This window comes from Melitaea cinxia, chromosome 27, assembly GCF_905220565.1.
Source record: "Melitaea cinxia chromosome 27, ilMelCinx1.1, whole genome shotgun sequence".
Lineage (NCBI taxonomy): Eukaryota > Metazoa > Arthropoda > Insecta > Lepidoptera > Nymphalidae > Melitaea > Melitaea cinxia.
The window spans coordinates 10,164,218-10,188,281 of record NC_059420.1 but is presented as its reverse complement, the minus strand read 5'-3'; the positions used below and the strand labels follow the sequence as shown (position 1 = coordinate 10,188,281).

Here is a 24,064-nt window from a genome sequence, read left to right as displayed (position 1 = left end):
GTGACCACAGGGCTGGCTTTGTTGCACTGAAGTCGCTGTTCCCGTCTTCGGCCTGTGTATTTCAAAGCCCAGCATTCGGATTGTTGTGTTCCGGTTACCAACGCGCTTGCGATGCTTCTGGTGTTACAGATATGTACTAGTTACCTAATGTAGTTAACCTAATTTGATTAAAAAAAGGTTGTCTGTAATGTTAGTTTACAGACGATAGTTTTACGTGACGTCATAAAAAAAAAAACATCTCCTTGAACACATAGGCCAATGGAGTGGAAGATTTTCGGAATAATAAATAAAAAATAAATAGGTGGATGCAGCGCAAGCGTACAATGAGCGTAACGGGATAATGAGTCATCCTTTTTCGTGCATGCAGCCGGTGCTCATCGATTTATTAGACGTTTTCACGTCAAAAAATTATTAAAGGAACAATGATTACAATTATATAAGGAAAAAAAAATCATTATATATTTAATTTATAGTTACTAAAACAATAACTCAAGTTAATCATTAGGCATTACCAATTGCAATAAATAAGTTGTTATCTTTTCAGGCAGGTCTTTCCAAGGCGCGGCTGGGTCTGCGGTCAGCGTCTATATTTGTATTATAATCACGCAAAATTTCCCTTTTGTATATTGTCAGAATTATTTATATAGTATCCAAAATAAATTGACTCTGAAATAATTTGAACTTGAAAAAATTTGGACATTACTTGGGAAAAAAAATGGGTTCTTCTAGCACGGGACCACAGTGGGGCAAGTTGGGGCATGTGCCCCACTGACTCGAAGCTAAAATAATTAAATAAGTAAATTTTAACTAAATTTAGTCAAAACCTCCGTAAGCTACTATTAAAGTGGTGTAGACAGTAAAGGTAAATTAAAATTTGCAGTAAATAAAAAGCATTATTGTGCTGTGTGGCTACGGCACTAAAGAATTTAGCCACCCCCTCTCTTCCCGTGGGTGTCGTAAGAGGCGACTAAGGGATAACAAGGTTCCACAACCACCTTGGAACTTAAGAAGCCGACCGATGGCGGGATAACCATCCAACTGCTGGCTTTGAAATACACAGGCCGAAGACGGGCAGCAGCGTCTTCGGTGCGACAAAGCCAGTACTGCGGTCACCAACCCGCCTGCCCAGCGTGGTGACTATGGGCAAAACACATGAGTTCACGTTATTTTTGGCGTAAACTTGTGGAGGCCTATGTCCAGTAGTGGACTGTATAGGCTGTAATGATGAAAAAGCATTAGATATTTATTTCAACCTTAACAAGATTCTGGGTACGCCCATGTTTTCTAGTTGTGAAATTTGTGGTATTGAAGAAGATATCCAACGATTTTAGTGGAATGTGTTTGAAACGGAGAAAAGAGAAAGGAAGCAACAGAAAAATTTAATTTAGGTATATTGGTGACTCCATTGTTAGAGGCAACCAAGAGAATTTATAGTTTTAAATTAGAATATAAATTAAGAATAGAATTTATTGCCCTAATTCGTTTTTTTTTGTTAGGAGTCGATTAGATTTAGGTTCTTATGAGTGTTTTTGCGATTGTACGGTGTTACACACAACTTTAAATGATACAAGAAATGATATATATACAAAATGTTTATTGATAAATGATAGTTAAAAAATGATAAAATTGCTACTGAGTGCACACGCCCTCGAGGTTATATGTGAACTGAACTTATTGCTTAACATACAAAAAAATTAATAAATTTAATTATAATATAAAATGCCGAGTTGGCGCAAATGTACGGTCGTTCACCGTACAGCGATCTTCAAATTTATAGCAATTTGTACACACTTCAACCTATCGCACCCTACTGCTAGACATAGCCCCCCCCCCCCCCAAGCTTGCATCAAACATTCCGGTTCTCCGCAATCCTCATCCAAAGGTATCTTTTTAAGTAACTTTAGTATTACGGCGTTAATGGTGAAGATCTTAATCTAATTGCTTCATATCTAATAGAATTCAACACATCAATAAACGGAACGAGATCTTCTGGATCTGTGCTAAAAATGGGCGTTCCACAGGGGTCGATTCTGGGTCCATTTCTTTTTTTAATATATATAAATGATCTGCCATTTTATGTTAAGTATACTATCCTTTCATCAATTTTTTCTATTCTACTATGCCTATACAATAGTGTATTATTACATGACGTATATTTGGCATTAAGCTGTACGAGTGGAGCGCAAGTGATTGCGTGCCAATGAAACGAAGTTTAGTACAAGTCCTAGCACTGTATTCAATGAGTGCGAGCGAGACAGGACGACGAGTGAAATAGTAGATTAAAATAATTGTGTTTGCTCGCAAACGAAAAAAAAACCGACTTCAATTACATCGACAAGTAATACAACGTAGATCGACGAAAAAATAGTCAAGCAACTACGCGTTATCCAAGATTACTCAAAAAGTAGTTATCAGATCTCGATAAAATTTATATGTGACCAAATGATAAACATCAGCTTTTGATTAAATTAAAAATTATCAAAATCGGTACACCCAGTAAAAAGTTATTGCGGATTTTCAAGAATTTCCCTCGATTTCTCTGGGATCCCATCATCAGATCCTGGTTTTCTTATCATGGTACTAAACTAGGGATATCCCCTTTCCAACAAAAAAAAGAATTATCAAAATCGGTACATCCAGTAGAAAGTTATGCAATATAATACAACGTAGGTCGACGAAAAAAGCGTCAAGTAAAAACACATTATTAGATATAACTCGAAAAGTAGTTGTTAGATCTCAAATAAATTTAAATGGGACCAATTGGCACACACCACCTTTCGATTAAAACAAAATTTGTCGAAATCGGTCTACCCGGTCAAAAGTTCTGATGTAACATACATTAAAAAAAAAAAAAAAAAAAAATACAGTCGAATTGAGAACCTCCTCCTTTTTTGGAAGTCGGTTAATAAAATAAATGATAAGCTAAAATTTTTCGTTTATTTTTTTGTGACCCTCCATCAAAAAATGTCACGGAACCACTTCTGCGTATAAATAAAACACTTAAAAGATAACAAAATATATATTTTAATACAATTAATCAACAATTTTAGTCTATTTAATCTTAACAGTCGGCAAAGCGGTTGCACAATTTGCTTTTTCAAGTTCGGTGTGAAGTTGCTTCAGCCTGGCCCTCGCTAGAGTCAAGTTGGCATTTGTTGATCTCATACACTCCTGCAGAATTTTATTTATTTTAATATTATTAATAATCATTTACTCTTTATTGTACACATAAAAAGTTTACAATTTATTAAACAATACACAAAAATAAACGTACAACAGGCGGTCTTATCGCTAAACAGCGATCTCTTTATTCTGATTCTGATTTTAGTGAGAATATTTTTATTATTTCTGCTGTGTGGCTACGGCACTAAAGAATTTAGCCACCCCCTCTCTTCCCGTGGGTGTCGTAAGAGGCGACTAAGGGATAACAAGGTTCCACAACCACCTTGGAACTTAAGAAGCCGACCGATGGCGGGATAACCATCCAACTGCTGGCTTTGAAATACACAGGCCGAAGACGGGCAGCAGCGTCTTCGGTGCGACAAAGCCAGTACTGCGGTCACCAACCCGCCTGCCCAGCGTGGTGACTATGGGCAAAACAGATGAGTTCACGTTATTTTTGGCGTGAACTTGTGGAGGCCTATGTCCAGCAGTGGACTGTATAGGCTGTAATGATGATGATGATGATGATGATTTTTATTATTTCACATCTACTATACTAAAATCTTAGCTGAAAAGTTTTTTCATTTAACGCGCTAATCTCAGGAACGATTAGTCCGAATTGTATAATTCTTTTTGTGTTCGATAGCCCATTTACCGAGGAAGGTTTTAGGATATTTTTTTCTTTAAATTAAGACGCGTGAAACCGCGGGGATCAGGCACTTTTCCATAGTTCCACCTAGAGACCATCTATAATATACGCACTCTTACTTAAAGTGCTCTCCGATACACGGTGGGGAGACCCAAAAAGACTGTACAAACACTCAAACCACGGCAAACACCCGCATGGCCAATACAAATGTTTTTCATGTGCGGGGATCGAACCCACAAGCGCCAGCGCAACAGGTACAATCCATAGCTGAGACCGTTGCGCTGATGCGGTGTCATGTTATATATTAATATTTATTATATTACTAGCCGTACCCTGCGCGCGTTGCTACGTTTTTTTTAATTTTATTTTTTTGGTCGTACCCGCTCAGAATCCTTTGTGGGCTCATGCACAACACTTTGGTGAAGATCATGACATGATCAAATGCATAGTTTACGATTCTATAAAAGAAATACAAACAAACATTCATATTTTTATATATATATATATATACTAGCTGACCCCGCAAACCCCCCTTATAATTTATGGGTATGAAAAATAGATGTCGACCGATTTTCGGACCCACCCGATATGCATACAAAATTTCATAAAAATCGGTCCAGATGTTTCGGAGGAGTATGGTAACTAACACTGTGACACGAGAATTTTATCTATAAGATTATAGTATAAATAAAATGAAATAAACGAGAAAGTGTAATTACTATACCAATATCCAATCTACAATTCTGATGTATATGTAATGTATATGTAAGTAAATGTATTTGGTGTACATGTACGTTTGTGACTATGTTCATATGTATGTTACATAACATTTTTGCGCCCCATCTCACACTTCTTATTTAGTCCTCTGCCCAAAGGTTGCCTGGAAGAGATCGCTGTATTAGCGATAAGGCCGCCTGTTGCAGCTGATGCAAATTTTATTTTTATATTCCATTTGTTATGCTGTTAAAACCTTGTATTAGTGTGCGAAAGTGTAAATAAATAAATAAATCGTAAGAGTACACTAGCAACACTAGACTAGCCTCTAAGACACGTTACGCACCTGTACACTTAGCAGAGTCTTGTCAGCCCTCGTCAGCTTCTCAACACAAATGTCAGTTGTGTGTTTGGCTAGTCCTTCGATTGTAGCTCGAAGCGAGACATTGCATTCCCCTAAAATCATATTTAAAATTCAATTTCAAAAACAAATTTAAAAAAAAAGTAATCTTTACACTATGAATGATACCTATTAATTTAAATAAATTAATAATAAATAATTTAGTTAATATTGTTTGTAGTATGTAGTATGTGTATATGTATGCATGTATGTGTGTATATTTGATTTTATTCTTGTTTTCTTTTATTTAAAGTCTGTACACCCTTTCCGCTTGTTTCACATTATCTCCTCCAAGCTGGTTGTCTGGAAAAGATCGCTGTTAAGCGATAAGACCGCCTGTTGTACATTTCTTTTCTTGAATGGTAATAAATTGTAAACTTCTTTTTATGTTTACAATAAAGAGTAAATTATTATTATTATTATTAAATATTTCTTAAGAAAGTTAAAATCGTTGTGATTTGAAACTCGATGAAACGGAAATGCGTCACGATAAAGAAAGAAAGCATAAATGTATAGGAGAGAATGAGATAGAATATATTACTGCTTAAAATGCGTAAGCGACGCGTTTTGCATGCCGCTTACGACCTTTTTCACGAGGTCATGATCGTCGTCAATAGAAGGAATCGTAACGTCTTACCTTCCTACGACTTTTCAGAAATTTCACTTCTGCCGGCAAACTTGACAACTCTTAAAACTTTATCATGATTAGGAGGTTACTGAAAGTGTGACTGATAGCATGACGATGAGAGGACTCTACATTGGTAAAATTTAGTGTTAAGTATTATACGGATGTCTCCTAATATATTGTATTGTTTTAAATAATTTATTCTATAAGAAATATGCAATGGAAGTTGTGTTAAAATTAGACTTGAGAGTTATTTAACACCCACACACGCACGCACGCACGCACGCACGCACGCACGCACGCACGCACGCACGCACATACACACACAAGCATGTACACGTACACATGGTATGAAATAGTGAAAACGAAACAAACATGGATAATTTTAGTTTAAATTTTTTATAATATTAGCTCTTTCTTGTACCATTAAATTAATAATAATTAATTCCTAAGGGCATAAGTTGTTGTTACATGTAATCAAGGGGAGGATACTGGCTTTTGCAACACTGTACTACTAGTACAGGAATGAGGGTAATCTATTTATTGTATGAATTATGATTGTGTCCAATAAATATTATTATTATTATTATTATTTAAATCTTAATTTGATTTTGTTGTTGATTTATTTAGCATGTAACATACCATTCCCATTGCAAGGAATTGGTATCTTTTTCGATGTAGAGGGCCCTCTACTAGGATTTACACATGTGTGTGGGGGGTTCAGTAACACAATACACAAGAACAAGCGCTTAGACCATGACAAACATCTAGATGGCCGATACAAATGTTTGCCATGAGTGGGGATCCAACTGCGACTGTAAGTGCAACAGTCAGTGCTGTGATCACTGCACCAATGCATGGTCAAAAGAATAATAACTTACATAATTTTTGATGCAACAATGAGTTATGTATCAATTTGGTGGGTGATGTCGGGATCATTGATGTGTGCAGAGGAGCATCTATCTCATTTATATCCGGCGATTGTACTTTAGTCTCTGAAAATTAAAAATATTTATACTTTTATAATATTAAAATAAATAATGAGAATATGATATGTGAAAATTAAATAAAATAATAAATTGATGACAGGATTCACCGGTGTGGATATAGTTTATCTTCCAAATAACTTATGAATAGATTTTGATAACAGGAGGTAGAATAGGCCATTATGATCTGTTCTCCTAAATTAATAACTACAAGTGTTATATTGATAACATAATTTATCAAGTATTTTTTTTTTAATTTTTAATATCATATCAATAGTCAATCGCTCTAGCGGGGATTGAACCCGCTTCTCCGACTGACCGTGTCGACGCTCTAGCCAATTAAGCTATAGAACAATGTACTCGCTAGATCAAAATTTTTGATATGATGATTTTGTATACGGTTCTAAGAGATTGATTGATATGATATTAAAAATGTTTAGAATTCCCTAATGTGTGGGTAACAAAAAAATAAATAATACAAATTTATGAAATAGTCCATCCATATCCACAAGAGGTGAAACAGATAATACTTATAAAATTCATATTATTTTTCTGTCAATTATTTAAGTTGTGTTTTTATTTAAATAAGATTAAAAATATTACCATCATCAGATTCCGGTGCTTCACCAGATATGACACAGGTCTGTGAGAATGATGATATATCCTGAAATTTATTTATTTAAGCTTTATTGAATACAGACAATCTTCTTTAGTCTTTAGTCTTGAAAATAGAAAATTGTTTAGCATGACGACCTGCGCTCAGAAGTCTGTTTCATACTTCACGGGATTTAATTAATAAGATAATTTACGTATTACCTTATATTTATGTTCAAGAAACTTATAAATACACAAAAACTTAAAAATCTGTCATTATTTTTTATAACATGGTTTTATTTAGATAAACACCTGTTTAACTTAAAATTTATTGTCTTAAAGTTTACTTACTGGCGATTTACCAATCTCAATTTCTGAATCGGATTCTGATGCTTCTCCATCTACTACGTGTGCTGTTTTCGACATTTTCCTATATTTATTAATATATTCTAGTAAATTAAAACAAATAAAAGTTTGTATGCAGACTTTAAGACTTTTTTTCTTTTGACAGCTATTTGTTGACATGTACCATGGAGCATAGAGAGCCTCTCTATGACATGTACTAAAGTGCCATTAACAAAAATTAATGTTGCAGGGAAAAAATAATGGTCTTACAACGAAATAAACAAAAAGGTGTTTTAAATATCTTCAACACTTCAACTGTAAAAAATTTACCTAAGATTTGTTGACTATACCTTATCCAACTGTTTATTTTCTTTTTGACAGCTCATGCCTATAAAGAATAATTTTTTTAGGAATAATGTGCTAAAAAATTCTACAGTAATGACATACTTTATAGACGGATAGTGAAGTCATTGTTAATTTAATAGTTTTTTTTTATATCACTAGGTCGGCAAACAAGCGTACGGCTTACCTAATGGTAAGAGATTACCGTAGCTTATAAACGCCTGCAAAACCAGAAACATCGCAAGCGTGTTGCCGACCCAATCCCCCCAGGAGCTCTGATCACCTTACTCACCAACAGGAACACAATACTGCTTGAAAACAGTATTATTTAGCTGTGATCTTCTGTAAAAGGTCTAAAGGTCAGGCCCAGTCGGGCTGCTCCATATTTTGAGCATCAAATTCCTGCTGCGCCCTACCATTTATTATTATATTATAAATTGATTGCGATTCCCAATGAAGTTTTCATTTCTGCCGTCTGGTCTTAAGCTCACACTCAAAATTTTTTAGAATGATTTTTGTTCGTTTGTTTGTATTAAAAAGTTGAGAAGATATCGTAATAATTATTTGCTTGCAAACGAATAAACCGACCTCAATTACATCGACAAGTAATAAAGAAAAAAATTAACATACGCACAAGTCGTCACTACGATTTTAGGTTTCCCTCGATTTCGATTCTGGTTTCCTTATCATGGTACCACCACCCTTAGGATATTTTCGAAAATACGGTCGAATTAAGTAACCCCCTCCTTTTTCGAAGTCGGTTAAAAAGTTATTTTGTTTAAATGTCAAATAGCTACAATTTAAAATTATCTATCTCATTAATTTATCAATCTTTCTCCATGAAGATTTTTGACTATTATAATATTTTTATTTTTAATAGTGGTACACTTATTGTCGCTGCTACTGTATCATATAGTGTACTATGTGCAGCGGTTGTCTGGAAGAAATCGTTCTTTTAAGATCGCCTTTTTATCTTTTTCTGTATTTTTACTGTACAAGTTTGTATTATGTTGTACAGTGACGGGGAAGCGCAGTAATAAAATTTAAGCGAGGAAAACCGCACATGTACATATTAAATAAAACAACTCAAAACATGAAGAACTGTTTACTATCAGTAGGTATTAACATGGACGTATTGACACAGCGACAATTATTTACAATAATATTACACACAACACAACGTCTCGTGTATATTTCTTTTACCGTCACAAAAGCCGAAGGAATAATTAAAAGATCTTTTAATTATTCTTTTCTTTTATATAACGGTAAAGTCTCTCGTTCCAGACGAAACAACACGCCACGTCATTTACAGACATACTTGACATTATAAATTGATAAAATTATATAATTTAACAGTAGACATATTTCATTTTATACATATATATTTTATATAAAGTTTGTGATAATAAATAAAATTTAATATAATATACGTTATAGGACAGTCAGCTGAAAATAGTTATTCTGATTATATATTTCGATTTTTATAAATAAAAATATGATAAAATTTATAATTATTCCATTTTAGAAGTTTATTTTTTCAATATATTTTTATTGTTAAATAATTGACATTAAATTAGTGATACGATTATTATGACATTTAAAAAAATGAACTATAACTTTGTCAATGTTAACGTAAATTACTTATTTATCATTAACATAACATAAAATAACATTTTTCAACAGTAAATTTATTCTGTACTAATTAAATTTCTTAAATTGTCATTATTAATCTTTATAAATTAAAATAAGAAGCAGTCATAATATAAATAACAATGCTTGGCTTACTTTTGTCTAATTTATGTTAAGCAATATGATGTGAGAACTTTAAAAATTATTTTTAAGGAATTAATAATCTATTTTAACATTTAGTCGCTACTAATGTATTTTATGTCCGTCGCTCGTCCTTATTATATGAAGATATATCTAACAAAGTACCTGATTCTAGTTTTATTATATATTAAACAAATTTAATAAAATCTATATTAAAGCACACCTTTAATACAGTTTCTATAATTTTTTTTAACAATTTAGGCAAAAACTGTAACATTAAAGATTTTTTTAGAATATGAAATTAAAAATTCAATAGGTGTAGATCAAATTTGTACAATATATAAATAGTTTATTTATAATACAAAAACTTAGTTATGTAAACAAAACTGGGTAATTTTAGTTTATTTAATTTATTTATGAAAAAAAAAACGTTATTATGCCCCGTTTACAATTTCTGAATGGTCTTGGATTATACGACCTCGAAGGTGATTAAAAAAACTCACAACGGAACGTAAAATGCACTTAATATAAAATAATAAAATAAAATGTACTCGATATTCATATTATAAATCAATATTAATATAATAATTATAAACGTTAAAAATTTTCATAATTTTGTCACGACTATAGTTTTTTGTTTTATATTTTGTACAAATTATTTAGTTTTACTCAAAAAAAAAAAAAAAATCAAACTTACAAAAAAAAACAGTATTGGTTATGACATATTGAAACAATAATTATGATATACAGTTCCTTAGTAAATTTTTAATTTTCAGTCGTAGGTAGGTAATATTAACATCAAATTATAATCTTTTACTGGATATAATTCATAAGATAAGACAATTATTTAGAGTCTGTTAAACAGGTTGTGGTTATATGAATCAAAAACTTTTTACGGTGGGATACTGTTATCCGTCAAATAGCGTTATCCACAACCGATTAAACAGGCCCTAAGCATCCACTTCGCTTATTATCTAGGAAAAGCTTAAAGATTTATTTAAAATTTAAAACAATCAACGGAATCCATCTGGAATATAATTAATAATTAAATTGGTACAACAATGACCAAGTTATCAAACATTTTGTGAGTAGTTGTAAGTACGATTGTTAGACTTAAAAGAAATGTCAGAACCAAGGAAATTTACAAGTTTCTTGGTCAGAACACATTTGCCGTTTGTTGCATTGATGTCTTTGTCAGATAATAATAATAATAAATAAATAAATATCTACACAATACACACACGGTCATGTGTTCCTAAAGTAAGCAACTTAATGCTTGTGTTATAGGTAACAGCCGACTGGTATAGCTACTTTTTTTTTCGATAAACATACTTATAAATAATACATATATAAATAAACATTTATATTAAACCCAGACTCGGGGTGGGAATCGAACCCACAACCCTCGGAGCAAAAAGCAGGGTCACTACAAACTGCGCCAACGGGTTAGTCAAAAAGATTTTTTTGTATAAAAGACAGCAATACTTAAAATTAAATGTTTGAGAATTTGGTCATAATTAATTTTTATATTAAAAAATAAATAAATTTATGTTCCGTTTTATTTAAATATTTTCGCACTGATATTTATATTATTAATTTCTTTTTACTATGTTTCGTTTTAGGAGAATTTTATTTCTATTTATTAGCAATATTTCGATTCAATGTTATCCCATTGTTTACCTATGTCTTTAAATCTAAGAAGTAGAATCGATTTTGGTGGAATTTGACATATTTAGACCTTGCCAAATAATATGCTACCCCAAAAAAGTCTTGAACGAAGTTCATCATTATCGAAAATTACATTTTATATTTAAGTAATTGATAATATGAAAAAATCCTAATATTATTTATTCTAAAAATTAATAATCATGCAAGTAAATACAAAATAGTTTTTCGTACGAAGTCACGGACAAATACTAGTGAATAAAGAACGTTTCACAGTCATCATTTTCAGAAGATCCTTGTGTGGTTCCAGAGGCGCCTTAAAGTGGGTCCTGCATGAGAGGGTCGGCGACAGATAACATAATTACAAACACCCAGAAAACGATAAACATCTGTATGTATGTAAAACAATTTTACAAAATAATCGCTGGAGCAACTCTTTTCCGGAAATATCGATTTTTTTCAATTTCGAATGAAAACTTTGTCTCAAAAATAGCGAACACAAAAAAGTGTGTGTGCAATTCACACACGACAGAAGTGAGACTTGAAAGTCGTAGGAAGGTAGGCCGCTGAGATTTGTTCTATCGACGACGATGACTCTGTCACGATATTTTATCTCTATTTCTCCTATACATTAATGTGTTTCTATCTTTATCATGACACATTTTTGTTTCATCGAGTTTCAAATCACGCTACTCTCGAACTCTCACTTCAAAAAAGGAGTAATTGAATTCGGTGCATCATCGGAGGTTATGCGCGTACATTCACTACGCTGTTACATTTTTATTTACACCGAATAATATTTACAAAATAAATTTAGTTAAGGATTTACTATTCGTATTATTTATTTTTGTGTTATCCACACATGAGGGAATTCTAACCATTTTTATTTTAGCGGTCGCTTAGAACCACATATAAAATCATCATATAGTTCTATAGTTTAATTGGCTAGAGCACCGACTCGGTGAGTCGGAGCTGCAGGTTCTACACCCGCGGGAACGGTCGATTTTTGATATGATATTAAAAATGTTATCATTTTATGTTCGAAATTGAATCGAAATATCACATTTAATTTGTCAAACTCTTTAATCTGTTATATGTAACATAGGAGTATAATTTATTTAATATTTTACAAACGGGTAAATTACACATTTTTGTATATATATCAATGTGGTTAAATAAACATTTGAGGTATCGTGAGAGCTACTGTGAGAATATTTTGTACAAATTAATGGACTAAAGATTGGTCGGTGATAAGCATCTTAAAATTTAAGCGCCATTGATGGGCTTTAAGCTTATAACAATAAATAAATAGTTTAATTATAATAATAATATTTTACATAAAGGATTATTAAATATAATTATATAAATTATGATATGATTTCTAGAATTGCTTTTAAAGTGTAAATAATATAATACATACGCAATATGATATTTTTTTTTTCGGATTAGCTCATGTTATTTATTTACAGATAGAAAAGAAATTTAGATTGGTAACAATCAAAAGTAGATGCGTGTAGTAAAATAATATAAATAAATATAATGCTTCAACTGAATAATATTATTTTATGACGTCATAAGTAATTAATTAATTTATTAAATGTTTAGAATTAAAGAGCGCTCCGTTCAAAATTGAATATTTCTATAAAATATATTTTAAAGAGCTATAGAGTAATTTTTCGGACACTAACTTTTTTTTTTTAATGTTTTAAATTATATTTATCTTTAATTTTTTCTCACTTTTAAAAATTTCATGATCGACATAATTCATGAAAATATTCGTTCAGCTAACGAACAGTATAATTTCGAATAAATGAAGTTAGACGATAAATTCGAAATTAAGCTGTTCGTGATCAAAACGAACCATCTTTTCAATATAGGAACAGGACTTCAGGTCATGTGACAACTGTATTTTGATAGTGATTTGAAAACAGATTAAATGTATTTAGAAATTGAAAAAAAATATATATTCAGCCTGTAACATCCTACTGGTAGGCTGGTAGGTACATCCTATAGGTCTCTTTTTGCGGACATTTTTCTATAGGAGAAGAGTCAGAGCATAATTAACTACGTGGCAATACTGCAGGTTGGTGGATGCATTTTATACTATGAGTAACAATTGTGAGTAGCAATCGCTATCACACGCCTATCTGAATCTGATCTCCGAAACTGGATAGGGGAAAAAATATTTGAATGCAAAGGTAACGCTCTTTTGAATCTATAGTATCGTAACATATATATGCAGATAAATTTAGTCGTGGAATAAATGGCTTAAGTTAATAGAAATGTTAACACAAAAAGATTTTGGTCTTAAAAATAGGTAATTCGGTAGAGACGAAACTTAACAAACCATTTAAAACTATCCATCGAAAAATATGATAAGCTTATCAAATAAATTTTCGTTCGTTTGTATGGCTCTCAAAGAGATTTATTTACCCTGTTGATTTATTTGTAAATTATAATTTTAAACAGTTTTTGCCGTTACACAATGATATATCGAAATTAATGTTGAAAAAATCATGATTTTTAATATTACATCCTAAATTTCTAGTTGTAAAAACAATTTAAGCTTCTGGAACTATAACAGATGCTACCTAGGCTATGGAAGTTAGAGAAGGAAGATATATCATTAGTCTTACTCAATCTCTTTCATAGATCAAACTTACAGTTTTAGCCACTAGCGGCGCTAGCGTCGACTGCACTTTTTTGGATTACTAAAGAAACGCCAGGAGATAATTTTCAAAACTAATCAAGTCTCCTTTTACACAATTGCTCCTTAATACGATCTATTATTATTATTTTTGATTTAATTTCATAAATATAAGCAGGTAGGTACGTGTTCGTTATTATTTCAAAAGTAGGTAAGTAAAAGTACAAAGAGAGAAAGAAAATAATTTGTTTTGGTAATGATATGTAATAAAAAGAGACGTCTTAGATCGATAGAAACGAGCTAACGTTCAATCGAGCGTATGTGAAGGAATCATGTGCGGCCCTGAAAAGGGCCTTTTTTTTATTGAAATCATTCGTATTTCAAGTAATAAGAAATACGAATAATAGTATTTAGTCGTCAGTCTAACCGCCGAAACCGTAGAGGGTGCGACCCTGACGTTTAAGGGCGTAAACGACGTCCATAGCGGTCACGGTCTTCCTCTTAGCGTGATCGGTGTAGGTGACGGCGTCACGGATGACGTTCTCGAGGAACACTTTGAGCACGCCGCGGGTCTCTTCGTATATCAATAACATTTGAAAGTAAACTGGTAATTGGCTATTTTTTGAAATAGGAATATTCCTTAAATTTATTTGTAAAAAATTTACTTTATATTAGACCTGATTTAAAGTGAATTAAACGGGTTGCTGGCCTCAGTATTTATTCATTTAGTCAAGTATTTTTAAGCATTTTAAAATTTTGTACAAAAAAAAATTAAACATTTCTTTTTTCAAATATGGAAAAGTATAAACTATTAATGAATGAATATTAATGGAATTTATTTTATATTAGACTTGGTTTTTTGAAAGGAACTAAATTGGTTCCAGTTCTCAGTATAGGCATCCGGTAAAAGTAATAAATAAATTTAGGGATGATGTGTTTTGAAAATTAGCTTCTGATGGTATTAGAGTCAGTTATGATAAATAATTAGGATTAAGGATACTGGCCAAAATGATCCTCACGGTAAAAGCCAATCTCAACACGATTAAAAGGTATATAGCTATGAGCCCTGACCTTCAACTTTACATCAACATTTTATTCATATTTAATGATTACTGAATACCATTGATGCGAAAAGATCCTCATTCTGTCAACGAGCGCTCAATTTCCGCGCCGATACTTGTACCTACAGTAATGTTAGCTGATTTTAAATAGGTTTGCTAGAGTATTGCTGTTATTCTTCTTTATAACATTACACTTTTCTAGTATGTCGATTTTCTTATACAAACTGGGACGCTATTGATAAAATTCTTTTTTCTCTAACTTTCATATATTATACATACTAAGAATCACAGACAGAGAAGGTTGTTGCGATCATAATAACAATATAAAGAATGTTCTTTATGTCTACGGTGTTACCGTATCTGAACAGAACAGAAAAAAGTACCTGTTCTTAGATAAAAGATCAACCACCGTAATCGACAGCTTTACGTGCTCTCTGAGGGACGGTGAGGAGACCAATATTATAGGCTATATTTTATCCCGATATTCCTGCAGACGCAAAAGTGAGGCGGCCAAAACTGCGAGGAGTGACTATTTCTTATTATTAAGATCGCAAAACCATCCCGTCTATGCTAAGAACATCCCAATCTATTATTCTACCTGAAAGATTTAAGTAACTTCATTTATCTAACGGTTTAGTTTCAGTTATTATTTATCTAAAACTTAATCTGTCCAAATCTTCAAGTCTTTAACGTACAGAAGTTGTTGAATTCTATAAATTTTTCTTCTTTTATTATATAAACTAAAATTCTTCTGTACTTAACTGATCCAATTTGTCATAAAATTGTTTAAATGACGACAAAACTTTTTATAATATTTAATTCTTAAGCCTTGTTGAAAGTAAAAAGAAATATAGGATATTATTTGAATGAATATTTTTAATTAATTTTTAGTCAAATTGGTCTAATATTTATAAATTTAAAAAATAACCGTAAACGTGACTGCAAGTTAAGGAAATCAAAACATTTACACATTTACACACATTGTCTTGTCTGCTTTGGTCAATATCATAGATTTTTGACATTAGCATTTAATTAATAATAATAAAAATCATGATTTAGTAAAAAAAAATTAATACGGAATCGAAACGTGATTTTACTTCAATTTACAAGACAGGTGAATATTTTGTATAAATAAAGCGTAGAAGTACACACAGTATAATAAAAAAATACAACCACTTTTTTAATTCCAACAAGAATCAACACAAATAAACTACAACATGGAAAAAGTGAACGTAATTAATAATTTAAAAAATTACTTCAAACAGGACTTAATACAGATAATCTAGAAAAAAAAACACAAAGAATAACAAAAAAAAAAAATTATTTCCAACAAGATCCAACACAGAAAATAGGTTTTCTTCTTTAAAAGAAAAAAAAAGAAAAAAAAGTTACAACGACAATACTTTTTTTTACTTCCAACAAGATCCAACACAGACAATCTAGAAATGGAAAAAGAGAACGCTCCTGATCCTCGGCTTTACAATGCGCCGGTAGAAGTTCTCGAAGGATGCGATATAGCGCGCGTAATTCGCGCGGGAAACCCACTCCGCCGCCATGTTGTACAGCCCGTGACACTGACATGTGTGGTACGACGTCCGTTTTATGACGACCCTAAGAGGACACTGAGTGAATATTATTATTGCAAACTAGCAAGACTTCACATGGAACATTTAACTGAGGTAGGGCACAGCAGGAATTTCCTGCTCAAAATATGGAGCAGCCCGACTGGGGTAGACCTTACAGAAGATCACAGCAAAATAATGCTGTTTTCAAGCAGTGTTGTGTTCCTGTTGGTGAGTAAGGTGACCTGAGCTCCTGGGGGGACTGGGGATTGGGTCAGCAACGCGCTTGCGATGCTTCTGGTGTTGCAGGCGTCTATAAGCTACGGTAATCGCTTACCATCAGGTGAGCCGTACGCTTGTTTGCCGACTTAGTGACATTAAAAAAAAATAAAAAAAAAAATGGAAATCGAGTTTTTTTTTGTAACAGGAAGGTAGGACAAGAAATATCCTGTTCAAAATTGGGAGAAGACTGGTGAATTACCTCAACCTTAAAGAAGGTTAGAGCCAAATAACACTACTTTCAAGTAGTCTTGTATTGCTGTGGTGAGTAAAGTGGCTAGAGCTCTTACGAAGGGTCAGGGGAAGGGTCGGCAATGCGCTTGTGATTCTTCTGTCATTTTACGCGTTCATACGCTATAGCAACAGCTTACTATCAGGTGGGACGTGCGCTTGTTTACCACCCTAGCAGGTAAGGTGGCTAGAGCTCCTGGAGAGGGTAGGGAGTAGAGGCAGCAACTTGCTTGTGATGCTTTGGTGTTATAGGCTACGGTAATCACTTACGATCAAGTGGACCGTAGACTTGTATGCCACCATTTTGATAAGGTAGCTAGAGTTGCTGGGTAGAGATGATGTTTACCTGGTTTCGCGCTCGTGCGCCGCGTCAGTCTGCCGTCATAGCACCGTGTCGAACATCTGAAGAGAGCGTGTGATCACATCGTCCTTCAGGCATGACTCCAGGAACTCCTCGATTGTTATAACGCCGTCCTGGTTCAGGTCCAGCTTCCTGAACACGCGGTCCACCTGCAATTTTATTCGAACGACGTTTTTAATCCGCCGAGCTGCAGTGGAGCAGAGTAGTAGGCTCTGATCCTTTACCTACATGCAGAAAAACTATGCCCAGCTCTCCTACTGGACGTTTCAGGCCGAATACTTTTACTCTTATTTATTTTATTTCTATACTTTATTGTACACCGCAAATACATTACAAAGTACAAACAATGCATAAAGATAGTTACAGACTGTGAACTACAATGGGTGGACTTATGGCTAATTTAGCCATTTCTTCCAGACAACCCAGACATAAAAAAAACCTAAAAAAATCTAAATTGGGTAGGTGGTGTAGATGTATAATAAACTTACATACAAATGTCTACATTCTAATACTTATAGAAAATACATAAATAAATAAAAAGAAGAGTAAAACTATATTCATCACTTCAGCCTATCGTAGCCCACTGCTGGACATAGGCCTCCACAAGTTTGCGCCAAAAATGGCGCGAGCTCTTGTGTGTTACCCGTAGTCACCACGCTGGGCAGGCGGGTTGGTGACCGCAGGAATTGTATTATGGATTGTTCTTGTCAACATTGTCCTTTATGGTTTGGTGTTGTGTTTACAGTATTCAGCTCCTAAAATTCTTGTATTGACGATACAGATGACCATTGATTCAGATGGCATTCTCTTTTTCATATTATTTTAATTTACAATGACGGTTTGAAGAATCGTTTTATTCAAAAAGTGTAATTATAAAATTCTAACGACTCAAATAACAATGATTTTATTACATACTAGCTGTGCCCGCGGCTTCGCCCGCGTTGAAATCAGTTTGTCACAAAGTTTTCCCGGCAAACATCCAGTGAAACTCTCATTGAAATCGGCTTAGCCGTTCCGTAAACCTTCCTCTTGAAGCCCTCTCTCCATTAGTGAAACCGCATGAAAATCCGTTCAGTAGATTTTGAGGGAATCGATCACATACGCTTTTGGGGACTTTGTTTTATAATACACTAACTGTTGCCTGCGACTACGTCCGCGTGGTTATAAAGATATGCATTACTATTAAGTTGCTTAACGCAAATTATTTTTTTATTTCAGTCACTTGAAATGCTTATCACTCTAACTTTTTCAAACGCACAATTTAGTATAATTTAATATTTATTTTTATAAAACCTCTCTATAGACCAAATTTTTAGTTTTATTTTCAGGCTGCAGTATAAATAGCCTTTCAGGCGAACTGATAGCTGCTGTATATGTTTCATACAAACTATCAACCCCAATTAAACCCCTTTAGCGGTGGAATATCGCAAAATCCGTTCTTAGCGGACGTCTACTAACTATAATCTACCTCCCTGCTAAATTTGTATGGATGGACCATCCAGCGGTTTTTGAGTTCTCGTGATGAGTGAGTCAGTGACCTTTCTCTTTTATATATATAGATTACGATGTATTATTTGGACACTTCCTCACCATCTATAGAGCATACATTTTAAATTTCAAGTCTCTTACCTTAATAACATAGGACTTTCATACAAACTTCCAACCCCCGTTTTATTCCTTTAAAGGTCGAGTTTCGTAAAATCCGTTCTTGGCGGATGTTAACGCCCTATAAGGAACCTATCTGGGAAATTTCAAGTTTGAAGCTGTTATAGTTTCGGAGATTTCGTGATGAGTGAGTCAACCTACCATCCCCCGTTTTAACCCCAAAAGGGAGTTGATTTCTAAAGATACATTATTTGAACTCCTTCTCACTATCTATAAAGCATACATTTCAAATTTCAAGTCTCTTACTTCAAAAACATAGGACTTTCATAGAAACTTCCAACTCCCGTTTTATCCCCTTAGGGGACGAGTTTCGTAAAATCCGTTCTTGGCGGATTTTTACGCCCTATAAGAAACCTATCTGCAAAATTTCAAGTTTGTAGCTGTTATAGTTTCGGAGATTTCATGATTAGTGAGTCAACATACTATCCCCCGTTTTAACCCCAAAAGGGAGTTGATTTCTAAAGATACATTATTTGAGCACCTTCTCACTATCTATAAAGCATACATTTCAAATTTCAAGTCTCTTACTTCAAAAACATAGGACTTTCATAGAAACTTCCAACTCCCGTTTTATCCCCTTAGGGGTCGAGATTCATAAAATTCGTTCTTAACAAATGTCTACGCCCTATAAGAAACGTACCTGCCAAATTTCAAGTTTGAAGCTGTTATAGTTTCGGAGATTTCGTGATGAGTGAGTCAACCTACCATCCCCCGTTTTAACCCCAAAAGGGAGTTGATTTCTAAAGATACATCATTTGGACACCTTCTCATCATCAATAGAGCATACTTTTTAAATTTAAAGTGTCTTACTTCAAAAACATAGGACTTTCATACAAATTTCTAACCCCCGTTTTACCCCCTTAGGGGTCGAGTTTCGTAAAGTCCGTTCTTAGCGGATGCTTACGTCTTATAAGAAACCTACCTGCCAAATTTCAAGTTTGAAGCTGTTATAGTTTCGGAGATTTCGTGATGAGTGAGTCAACCTACAATCCCCCGTTTTAACCCCAAAAGGGAGTTGATTTCTAAAGATACATTATTTGAACACCTTCTCACTATCTAAAGAGCATACATTTTAAATTTCAAGTCTCTTCCTTCAGAAACATAAGACTTTCATACAAACTTCCAACCCCCGTTTTACCCCCTTAAGGATCGAGTTTCGTAAAATCCATTCTTAGCGGATGTCTACGCTCTATAAGAAAAGTACCTGCCAAATTTCAAGTTTCTAGGTGTTATAGTTTCGGAGATTTCGTGATGAGTGGGTCAACCTAACATCCCCCGTTTTAACCCCAAATGGGACTTGATTTCTAAAGATATATTATTTGAACACCTTCTCACTATCTATAGAGCATACATTTTAAATTTCAAGTCTCTTACGTCAAAAACATGGGACTCTCATACAAACTTCCAACCCCCATTTTACCCCCTTAGGGGTTGAGTTTCGTAAAATCCGTTCTTAGCGGATGTCTACTTCCTATAAGGAGCCTACCTGCCAAATTTCAAGTTTGTAGGTGTTATAGTTTCGGAGATTTCGTGATGAATGACCTTTCGCGTTTATATATATTATAGACTAGCTGTGCCCGCGGCTTCGCCCGCGTTGAAATTAGTGTATCACAAAGTTTTCCCGGCAAACTTCCAGTGAAACTCTCATCAAAATCGGCTTAGCCGTTCCGTAAACCTTCCTCTTGCCAATGGTGGAGCCCTTTCTCGAATGGTGAAACCGCGTGAAAATCCGTTAGTAGATTTTGAGCGAATCGATCACATACACTTTTGGGGACTTTGTTTTATAATACACTAACTGTTACCCGCGACTACGTCCGCGTGGTTATGAAGATATGCATTACTATTAAAATGTTTAACGCAAATTATTTTTTTATTTCAGTCACTTATCGAAACGCTTATCAAACTGAGTAACTTTTTAAAAGGCACAATTTAGTATAATTTAATAGTTATTTTTATAAAACCTCTATACACCACATTTTTAGTTTTATTTTCAGGCTGTTTAAGTTTCATACAAACTATCAACCCCAATTAAACCTCCTTAGCGGTGGAATATCGTAAAATCCGTTCTTAGCGGACGTCTGCTGACTATACCTCCCTGCCAAATTTTATCTTTGTACAACCTGGATGGATAGACCATCCAGCGGTTTTTCAGTTCTCGTGATGAGTGAGTTAGTGACCTTTCTCTTTTATATATATATAGATTACGATGCATTTTTTGGACACCTCCTCACCATCTATAGAGCATATATTGTACATTTCAAGTCTCTTACTTCAAAAACATAAGACTTTCATACAAACTTTCGACCCCCGTTTTTTGGATCGATCCCCCCTTAGGGGTCGATTTTCGTAAAATTAATTCGTAGCTGTTTACACTCTATAAGAAACCTACCTGCCAAATTTCAAGTTTGTAGGTGTTATAGTTCCCGAGATTTCGTGATGAGTGAGTTAATCTACCATCCCCCGTTTTAACCCCAAAAGGGAGTTACTTTCTAAAGATACATTATTTGGTCACCTTTTTACCATCTATAGAGCATAAATTTTAAATTTCAAGTATCTTACTTCAAAAACATAGGACTTTCATACAAACTTCCAACCCCCGTTTTACCCCTTTAGGGGTCGAGTTTCGTAAAATCCGTTCTTAAAAGATGTCTACACTCTATAAGGAAATTATCTATCAAATTTCAAGTTTGTAGCTGTTATAGTTCCGGAGATTTCGTGATGAGCGAGTCAACCTATCATCCCCCGTTTTAACCCCATAAGGGAGTTGATTTCTAAAGATACATTATTTAGACTCTTTCTCATCATCTATAGAGCACACGTTTTAAATTTCAAGTCTCTTACTTCAAAAACATGGGACTTTCACACAAACTTCCAACCCCCGTTTTACCCCCTTAGGGGTCGAATTTCATAAAATCCGTTCTTAGCGGATGTCTACGACCTATAATGAGCCTATTTGCCAAATTTCAAGTTTTTAGGTGTCATAGTTTCGGAGGTTTCGCGATAAGTGAGTCAACCTACTATCCCCCGTTTTAGCCCCAAAAAGGAGTTGATTTCTAAAGATACATTATTTGGACACCTTTTCATCATCTATAGAGCTTACATTTTAAATTTCAAGTCTCTTACTGCAAAAACATAGGACTTTCATACAAACTTCCAACCCCCGTTTTACCCCCTTAGGGGTCGAGTTTTGTAAAACTCGTTCTTAACGAATGTCTACGCCTTCTAAGGAGCCTATCTGCCAAATTTCAAGTTTGTAGGTGTTATAGTTTCGGAGATTTCGTGATGAGTGAGTAAACCTACCATCCCCCGTTTTAACCCCAAAAGCGAGTTGATTTCTAAAGATTCATTATTTGGACACCTTCTCATCATCTATAAGGTATACATTTTAAATTTCAAGTCTCTTACTTCAAAAACATGGGATTTTCACACAAACTTCCAACCCCCGTTTTACCCCCTTAAGGGTCGAATTTCATAAAATTCGTTCTTAGCGGATGTCTACGCTCTATAAGGAGCCTTTCTGCCGAATTTCAAGTTTGTAGGTGTTATAGTTTCGGAGATTTCGTGACCAGTGAGCCAACCTACTATCCCCCGTTTTAACCCCAAAAACGGGTTGATTTCTAAAGATACGACTATGAAGTGAAGAAGTCTACGACAGCTCGATTCTTGCGCCATTTTCTGCCACGCACGACCCCTCTGTGGAACCAGCTGCCACCTACGGTATTTCCGAAACAATACGACCTAGGGACCTTCAAAAGAAGAGCATATTCCTTTTTGAAAGGCCGGCAACGCGCCTGCTAATATTTTATGTAGCGGGTGTCTGTGGATGTTGTTTTTCACTTACCATCAGGTGAGACAACTGTCCGTTTGCCCCCTCTTCTATAAAAAAAAAAAAAAAAAAAAAAAAAAAAGATACATTATTTGGACACCTTTTCACCATCTATAGAACTTACATTTGAAATTTCAAGTCTCTTACTTCAAAAAACATAGGACTTTCACACAAACTTCCAACCCCCGTTTTACCCCCTTAGGGGTCGTTTCTCTTAAAATCCGTTCTTAGCGGATGTCTACGTCTTATAAGGAGCCTACCTGCCAAATTTCAAGTTTTTAAGTGTTATAGTTTCGGAGATTTCGTGATCAGTGAGTCAACCTACCATCCCCGTTTTAACCCCAAAAAGGGGTGTATTTCTAAAGATACATTATTTGGACGCCTTCTCATCATCTATAGAGCATACATTTTAAATTTCAAGTCTTTTACTTCTAAAACATAGGACTTTCATACAAACTTCCAACCCCCCGTTTTACCCCCTTAGGGGTCGAGTTTCGTAAAATCCGTTCTTAGCGGATGTCTACGCCCTATAAGGAGCCTTTCTGCCAAATTTCAAGTTTGTAGGTGTTATAGTTTCGGAGATTTCGTGATCAGTGAGTCAACGTACCATCCCCCGTTTCAACCCCAAAAAGGGGTTGATTTCTAAAGATACATTATTTGGACACTTTTTTACCATCTATAGAACTTACATTTGAAATTTCAAGTCTCTTACTTCAAAAACATAGGACTTTCATACAAACTTCCAACCCCTATTTCACCCCCTTAGGGGTCGAGTTTCGTAAAATCCGTTCTTAGCGGATGTTTACGTCCTATAAGGAGCCTACCTGCCAAATTTCAAGTTTGTAGGTGTTATAGTTTCGGAGATTTCGTGATCAGTGAGTCAACGTACCATCCCCCGTTTCAACCCCAAAAAGGGGTTGATTTCTAAAGATACATTATTTGGACACTTTTTTACCATCTATAGAGCATACATTTTAAATTTCAGGTCTCTTACTTCAAAAACATAGGACTTTCATACAAACTTCCAACCCCCATTTCACCCCCTTAGGGGTCGAGTTTCGTAAAATCCGTTCTTAGCGGATGTCTACGTCCTATAAGGAGCCTACCTGCCAAATTTCAAGTTTGTAGGTGTTATAGTTTCGGAGATTTCGTGATGAGTGAGTGACCTTTCGCTTTTATA

At 34.2% G+C, this 24,064-nt stretch overlaps 2 protein-coding genes across 3 annotated transcripts in view; both read right to left on the bottom strand.

Moving 5' to 3' along the window:
* Positions 1 to 3,004: 3,004 nt before the first annotated feature.
* Positions 3,005 to 7,672, bottom strand: LOC123666704. Its single transcript, XM_045600769.1, has 5 exons — positions 7,482 to 7,672; positions 7,140 to 7,200; positions 6,432 to 6,545; positions 4,872 to 4,981; positions 3,005 to 3,171 (listed from the first exon to the last, which is right to left on the bottom strand). Exons 1-5 carry the CDS (start codon positions 7,653 to 7,655, stop codon positions 3,052 to 3,054), a joined length of 579 nt encoding a protein of 192 aa, XP_045456725.1. The 5' UTR covers positions 7,656 to 7,672; the 3' UTR covers positions 3,005 to 3,051.
* An 8,433-nt stretch (positions 7,673 to 16,105) lies between these two features.
* Positions 16,106 to 24,064, bottom strand: part of LOC123667216 (Kv channel-interacting protein 1) — a 106,662-nt gene continuing 98,703 nt past the window's right edge. The window contains exons 6-7 of one of the 2 annotated variants that reach the window (XM_045601173.1): positions 17,379 to 17,542; positions 16,106 to 16,582 (exon numbers count right to left, since the gene is read on the bottom strand). In XM_045601173.1, the coding sequence (XP_045457129.1) occupies positions 17,414 to 17,542 (129 nt within the window). In that variant the 3' untranslated portion in view covers positions 16,106 to 16,582; positions 17,379 to 17,413. The remainder of the gene's footprint in view (positions 16,583 to 17,378; positions 17,543 to 24,064) is intronic. The other variant, XM_045601172.1, reaches the window with a different exon arrangement.